Source organism: Belonocnema kinseyi, chromosome 6, assembly GCF_010883055.1.
Source record: "Belonocnema kinseyi isolate 2016_QV_RU_SX_M_011 chromosome 6, B_treatae_v1, whole genome shotgun sequence".
In the NCBI taxonomy this organism is placed as follows: domain Eukaryota; kingdom Metazoa; phylum Arthropoda; class Insecta; order Hymenoptera; family Cynipidae; genus Belonocnema; species Belonocnema kinseyi.
This window is the reverse complement of record NC_046662.1, coordinates 111,971,534-111,980,012: the sequence shown is the minus strand read 5'-3', so window position 1 is coordinate 111,980,012 and position 8,479 is coordinate 111,971,534. Positions and strand designations below refer to the sequence as shown.

Here is an 8,479-nt window from a genome sequence, read left to right as displayed (position 1 = left end):
TCTCAAAACCGTTCGGCTTCCGATGACCTTTTTACTTCCAGGACGTTCCACGAGTACCCAAGTTTTATTTTTAGGGATTGACCTCACTTCTTCAGCCATTGCTTGAAGCCAGTCCTCGCCATAGACCAGATATTGTTTGCTTTGCAAGTATTTCTACTACGAAAGCTTCCTGAAATTCAACATACCTGGCTTCATCCTTAGGTGGATGATATTGCTTCTTTGGTTTAACTCTGAGTCCTGTCAGGATCTTCCGTGCCTTCCTGGACCTCTTCTCTCTTCTTTCGCTGCGCCATCGTTCTCACCGCCTTCGTTCTCCGCTGCATCTTCCTCTCCGTCAGTCTTGATCTCTTCCCCCTCGTTTTTTCCATCATCTTCGTCTTTGTTAATGAGAGGAACGCCATTGTGATGATTCTCAGGTGATTTAGTATCGATATTGACCGTATGAGGAAGATTAACGTTGTCCTTCCATTCCGAATTTTCCGAAAGAAAATCCTCATAGCTATTTTTAAAAGGACCTAGTGATGATTTAAAAAACTTCATGTCACGCGTAGATTCAATTTTGCATTCCTTAGGGATCCATACCCTATACCCTTTTGGTTCGACTGAATGACCTAGGAAAATTCCTTCCTTCCCACCTTCTTCAATCTTTTTCTTTTTACGGTCCCTGTCTAAAAGAAAAACATTGCATCCAAATTACCGGAAACAACTTACGGTCGGAGCTCTTTCGGTCTATGCTTCGCACGGCGTACGTCCATCCAGGCTCTTCGTTGGACTTCTATTCCGAATATAATTTGCAGTCGAAATTGATTCTGATTTTTTTGTAAGAGTTTAATATCTTAGTGTAGAGTAGGAATAAACAATCATATGGATACGAGAGAATTTGACTAGGCTGAAGTCAGTTTTTCAAATTAATAATTTTTCAAGTAATTTCTTTGATTAATTTATTGTAAACAATTGCAAATGAGAAAAGAAAAAATTCGTATATTTTATTTCTTGATTATACAAAGGATGGCGTAGTTAGTTCGTTGCTACCCCATCCAGTTTTTGCATGGGCCTTAATGATTTAACATAAGAAATATTAAAACTATTGAAAATACATGATAAAAAGGAAAACATACATAATTGTGAAATATAAACTATACATGTTTATATGTGTGGAGAAATAGTATTAACTTATGAAATACCAGGAATTCCATTTGACGGAATAGATATCAGCATTTTTTTTCTTTGATGGGTGATTCATATAATAAAGATAAGGAAATGTTCAAGTCAGTCGCTATATAACACAGAATATTATATAATTCAGTAATATGTGTTACATTTATGACAATAATTAAAATTCAAGATAGCATCAGAATTAATTAAAATTTCATGACATTACCAAATATCTCGAAAACTGCAGCTCTGCGGAGAAAATGTTCTCTGTGACAGTTATTGGGCTGTAACGGGAAAACGCAAAGAAAGTCATGGCCTTAAGACACAAGTCTTTTTTCAAGATCATTCAATGTGAACTTCGAATTTATTGCTAATGTTCAGCCAATAAAGACAAGATATTAAGAGGAAATCAATATAGAACCCATAAAGGCAAGAAATGAGAATGACTTAGTCAACAGCCAGCCAATGATGGCAAGTCATGAGTGCGATCTAGTCATTATCTAGCCAATGAAGGCAAGATTTGTCCCGGATGTTATCAATATCTAGCCAATAAAGGTATGAAATGAGCTTGATTTAGACAATATCCGGCCAATGAAGGCAAGTCATGAGTGCGATTTAGTCATTATCTAGCCAATGAAGGTAAGAGATGAGCGAGATTTAGTCATTATTTCGCCAATGAAGGCAAGATTTGTTCAGGATGTTGTCAATATTGACTAAGTCATTCTCATTTCTTAACTTTATGGGTTCTATATTGATTTCCTGTTTATATATCTTGTCTTTATTGGATGAATATTAGCAATAAATCATAAGTTCACATTGAATGACCCTTAAAATGACCTGTGTCTTAAGGCCATGACTTTCTTTGCATTTCCCCGTTAGAGCCCAATAACTTACATAGGGAACTTTTTTTCGCAGAGCTGCAGTTTTCGAGATATTTGGTAAGGTTTCTTAAGCGGGTTGGATGTTTAACCCTCTATACTTTAAAACTGTGCATTTTCAGATTTTGTGCCCCCTAACACTTTTGATCGAGACATTGAAAACTACAATTTCACGAAGTTTAATGAAAATTGACAGAAAGCCATGTTACTCATATTTGCTGCGGAGTCCTATATATATATAAATTTTCTGAAATCTTTGAATTACAGTTTACTTTTTACAATTAAATCTATTTGTGCTGCATCCCTTATTTTTAAAACTTTCGAACTATTTTAGTGTATGACTCCTCCCTCTGGGCCTGTTAGCTCTGAATATTGTTGCAGTGGTTTTAAGTATGTGCTGTCAAATAAGTTGTCTGATGTTGCTGAAAACACAGTTTTTCAGATTTCATCGGTTTTCTCCACTCTTTAATTTTCTTTACCTTCAAGATTTTCTCTCCTTTAAAGAGGGGTCTGAGAGGCCCTATTGCTTTGGGTCATCAGTTTTAGTCTGAAGCTTTTCTGATTCGCTTCAAAAGAAATTTCGTTTTCTTAAAAAAAAAAATCATGTCGGACAAGTAGCTTTTCCTCTTAAATACGTCTGATCATGAAGAGATAATTGATAGTATTTTAAAGTTATTTTCCGGATTTGATCTAAATTTTGATTCTTTAGATTTGGAAGACATCGAGTCTTTTCTTTCGTAAACGGTTACTGACGATCACTCGGTTTTTGAAAGTGTTCATCAACCGCAATCGGAAGATTTAAACATTCATGAATCGGTCTTAACACAGTGCCCTATTAGTAAATCTATGATGATAGTTAGTGTTTAAAATATAATGCCGGTAGTGAACCAACCGATTATTTCAAATATTTTACGGATAAAAATGGAAGTCAAAAATTAGGTCTACACTGCTGATAGTCTAGTAACTCATTACTAAACTGGCGTTGTACAAAAAATCGAGATTGAAAGTTCTGTAATGTACGACAGGCCCATAGTATAAATGAATACCGTTAAGAAAGTATAAGGAGTTTAGATATCCAAAAATACACAGCGATACCACGTGGGTCCTGCGCCTGCAATACCAACCCATGAATGCAGAGTGGGGAGTGGAGGGAGTTAAACGCTCCTTGAATGTGTGCTGAGCCAGTTTCGTAACTCGTCCTATACCGCATATGCTTCGTGTGCACAGCGCTACTTGATGGTTTGTCATATAAAAATAAGATTCATAATTAAGTTGTACATTACTGTTATTAGAACGGCCAGTAAATACTATTGGCTGATGATAAGTAATTAACGCACTGTTATTTTTTTAATGTGGTATATACGTTGAAGTCATGAAATTTAATTTAGCTACATGTGTTTTCTGCACTGCAATTTATTAATGGATTCGTGTATCCTTCCACTAATGTTTATATTAACGGGCTGATAGAAAAATCACGTTTAAAACGTCATAAAAGTAAAAATAAGTTAATAAGTTGCGGGAAAAACGAGTTAAAAAAAACAAGAATAACGAGGATTGTATTGTACACAGAATATTATGATGAATCTATTATATTGTTATATTATAATATACGATGGATAAAAAAAAGTGGATTTAAGTTGAGTGAGCTCACTACATTTTTATTTAATTTCAAACCATTTTTGTTTTAAACTATGAATATTCGTTAAATTAAGACAAAGTTTTCTTGATGCAGATATTTTTATCATATAAATTAAATTTTCTTTGTCGGTAACGGTGATTTTACCATGGCGAAAATTGATTTCAAAATGGAAATTGTTTCAAATAACACATAAATGTATTCCATTTATTCAAACTAGAATCATCCTATCTAGACGTGGAAACAACTTTATCTCGTTTTGTGTTTATTCTAACATATTTGATATTTAATATTCACAAACAGGCTATACGAAGAAATTAATCAGAGCGCTAAAAGAATTAAAGTATACTATAAACTAATGCTATTTTTAGGTAAATTAATAAATCTTTGATCTTAGAATTTTTTCTTAAAAATTTTATTCACATTTAAGTATCTTATAGATAATAAAGCTCTATATGAAATACAAAAATGGTTAATACTGTAAAACTAGATCCCCAGTTATGCACATTGAACGCTGAGAATGTGCAGAAAAAGAAAAAATTAGATGTAAGATTTTACAGCATCTGCTTAGAAATGGGCTTAACTTGTTGACATCACGCATATTTTAAAACCAAATTAAAAATAATGGTGAACAGCTCTTTTTTCAAAGTCAAATTCTAAATAATTTATTTAAGAATTTACATACATTGTAAATGATACTTCTTGTTAAAATATTCTTATAGTGAAAGTGAAGTAAAGCTAGCTTAAATAAATATATGATAAAATGATTATTTTTCGTCTTACAAAAAGATTTGTAACGTGGAGTAATTTGTTTGGTCCATTTTCTCTTCTTCCTCGGGCAAGAATAATAGTAAATGAACGGCTAGTAGTACCTTACAAACATAGCATATAGCCATTGTAATTTACAAACCAAAATTAAAGCCTAAAATACTGCAGTGAGTTTAAAAAGAAGTTAACAAAATTTAAAGTACGGCAAATTAGAAAAAAAAATTCAGCATATAAGATTATTAACGCTAACTCCTAGTATATCTGTCAGATTTCTCATATCAAAGCCAACATTTTGTATGGTTCATGTATGGTTATATATGAACCGCGTCAGGTGGGTATTCAATGTCAAGGGCGAAAAAATCCTGTACGCCAAGTCAATCGCATGCATAGGACTCGCAGAACCTTATATTTAATATTCGTATCGACTTAGACGTAGGATGCTTCGATTTTCTGTAAAGATCTTATTGCAGCATTATCCAGCCTGAACCATGCCTCATTACAGCATTATCCATCTCTCCTGCCATCTGTAAGGAATATTTATATAATATTTTCATTATGTCAACGTAACGGATTTTATATTTCGCTACTAACAACAAATATTTTACGTCTCTAAGAAGAACTGTAAAACACTACCAATTTAAAATTGTTCAATTTCAGACGAAGTGAGGGTGTCTATCTGCCCTGGAAATCTGAACAGGAAACGTCAGTCGCGAAAAAAATTTGGATAATCAGGACTGAGAAATCACGTAAAAATTATAATTTTGACTCTTGAACAGGGAATTTTGTAATTTTTAACTTGAAACAGACAATTTCAGCAAAGAATTAGAATTTCTAATTTGAATCAGAAAAACTTCTAAAAGAATTATAATTATAATTCTGAACTAGAACTAGCAATTTCGGTGAAAAATAATAATTTTCATTTCAAGCTAATTTTAGACCAGGAAATTTCGTTTAGAATTATAATTTGTCTTCAAAACAGACAATTTCTTTAAGAATAATAGTTTTTCTTGGAACAGGTAATTTTTTACATGCAACAGGAAATGTTGAAAAATAATTTTAATTGTGATTAATCAATATTGAACTTAAGAAAAAAAATTCACTATTACAAATCGGAATACGTCAGACTTTGAAACTTCCCTGATCCAAATTAGATTATCTTTGAATTAAAAAATAATTTTTTTTTACAAATAATAATTTACAAGAATTTGAATCTTTCCTCTGCCAAATTTTAGAAAAAAAGAGTTACTAAAATTTTCCATTGTAACATAAACTTCTATAAATAAGTGTAATTCTAACTTGTAACAGAGAATTTTATCAGCTAATTTAATTGTAGCTTTTTTAATGGAATATAATTCTGAGTTTGGACGAGGAACAAACTAAAAGAATTTTTTTAAATTCCCGAAAGAATTACAACTTTGTCTTTGGAACAGAGAACTTCGAAAAGAATTATAATTTTTTTCTTGGAAGATTTGAAAAATTTCTTGTTTTAAATTAGAATATGTTTGAATTTGAAAAACCTCCTTTACGAACAAAAATTTGCCAGAATTAAAAATTTTCCTTTTTCAAAGCTTAGAAAAATGTTATTACTAACTTTCTAAATCATAATGAAAAATTTTGTAAATTAAAAAAATTCTGATTCGCAAAGGTGAATTTTTTGAAAGAAATTGGATTATGAATAAGTATAATTTAGGCTTTGAGTTGGGGAATCTACATAAAGAATTATCATTTTGATTTTCAAACAGGGAATTCCAATAATTAATTACTATTTTCACTTTGGAACAAGACTTTTCCGTAGAGAATTTTATTTTCGAGTTTAAAAGAGGAAATTTTCGTAAAGAATTATTGTTTGACTTGGGACAGATAATGTTTTACACGGAACGAACATTTTCAAAAATTCCGGCCCGAATTCAGATATTTCTTTCCTTTCCAAAATCCGCAAGAGATATGGGAAATGATCTACAATTAAAAATAGTGCATCTTGTAGACATCCTGGAAATGCAGTTTGAGACAGCAAATTTCACTATTTTAGATTGGAAAATTCTAAATTATTTTATTTTAAGTTTAAATAGTTTAGAGTTCCTGCACACTTTAAATACGAAAACCTAAGAGTTGCATAATTTCTTATTGAAAGTGTTCTAGAACAAATAATTTTCAATTAAAATATCAAATATTGGACAGATTATTGTTTTAAGTTATAGTACTTCAGCAGTTTTAAATTTTGTATTTTCGAAACTTTTTAATGTGAAACTGAAAATGTTTTAAACGACCTGGATGCTTGGGTTTCATAAGGGTTGGCAAAAGATACAAAACAATCCCATCCTGTTCATCTAGAACGATAATTTCAGAATAAAAAATACCACTTTTTTTAAAACGATAAGTAATATTGCTAAATTTATAGACCTGTTTCACATTTTCCCATTTTTCCAACATTTTCCAACATTTTCCTGAAAGTGATGTTAATGCTATCGTCCCTTCAAAAAAATTTTATTCTAAACAATTTTCATTCATATATTATAAAATATAAAAATCTGTACTTTTACTATTAAAAAATTGATTCAAAATTTGCCGTGAAGTATTAAAATAAAACTACTTGAAAGTATTACACAGTAAAAAAATATCACTTCTTCAAAGCTCCATGACTTTTTCAGGTTTTCCAAAACTTTTCTGACATTTTTTTACTTTTCTATTTCTTCCAATTTTTGAATAACAATATAGCGATAATAAGACGAGGGGCAGGGACATTTTACAAAAGGAAAAAGACTAAAACAAATTTTAAAACCTGAAAAATTTTATTTCATCAGCTAGGTTCACTGAAATTCCGTGCGAGCGTAGACTAAATATTCAAATTGTGTAATGAGTTTTAAACTTTTTCTCTTGAAGACAAATAAAAATGCTGTTTTATGCTGTTGGAATTCGTAGAATTTGTAGTCGCGCTTGTTTGGACGTAACCTTAAAATTGGCACAAGTGAAAAGCAAAAACGAACTATACTTACTTTTTACAGCTAGATCTATAATTGCCTGCTTCGCAAAGTCTTTAGGTTCACTCTCACTCATTATGGAGACAAAATAGTGTCACAAAATAATTACAAAAGTATAAAATTACTTGCATTACATGGCCCCATACTGCGAAGCGAACCGACCAGAAATCGGGAATACCGGGTAGAGGACGCCAAAACAAGTGCTATACTTTCCGGGACCAAGTGCTACTGCCCCTTTGCAAGGACAACTTTTCATCGAACGTTTTATGTTCCATTCTTTCTTAAATGCTACTGAACGTTAAATTCCTCTTTATAATTTCTATGAGAATCGATTAAAATATATTTCTAAATTTAACTACTAATCTGAAATAATTTCTTTCACTAGACTGTCGGGGAAAGAACTCTATTTATAATTTCAATAAATATACACTTGTATTAGTATGGTACGCTTTGTATATAAATATATTTATTATTTCTTTATTATCATGAACAATATAATGCATTATTCGGATTTAGCGTTAATACTATTGACTAGATCTTTTGTTTTGTTCAATATCAATTTCATTCTTTCTGTTTAAATATGATTACAACATCCGAATAATAAAATCTATTTTTTTCAACATGATCAATTACAACGTCAATTACATTCAATCTCGGTAGCATATTAAGTATTTGTTTTTGGGTGGAAGAATTATCAATATTTTGAAACATTATTCATTTTCTAAGGAATGATTCCCATATTTCTGTAATCTATTTAAAAATAAAAGTTCTGTGTAAAGAATTTGTGTAATCTTCGCAAAACCGACGACTTCCATTTTTCTCCGTGTATGTTTCTTCGATTGGTTATTTTTTGCAATTTCGCAGTCTCCTTAAGCAAACTTGAAATAGATTCTTTCCAATTTTTCACAAATCTGTGGAAAAATCGGAGGTGTGCACAGAATAACCGGAATGCTTTCAAAAAGTTTTTTTTTTTTTATTTAAGCAATTTTAATCCATACAAGATTATTATGCTGAAAACATAGGCAATTTATGATACAGTAATTTGTTTCGGTGCGATTTACATA

General features: G+C 31.2%; 1 protein-coding gene across 1 annotated transcript in view; it reads right to left on the bottom strand.

The window, feature by feature from the left end:
- Nucleotides 1-240: 240 nt before the first annotated feature.
- The window catches only part of LOC117175551 (myb-like protein X), a 45,422-nt gene continuing 37,183 nt past the window's right edge, over nt 241-8,479 (bottom strand). Inside the window, exon 6 of the mRNA XM_033365259.1 lies at nt 241-668. Coding sequence (XP_033221150.1) covers nt 241-668 — 428 coding nt within the window. The remainder of the gene's footprint in view (nt 669-8,479) is intronic.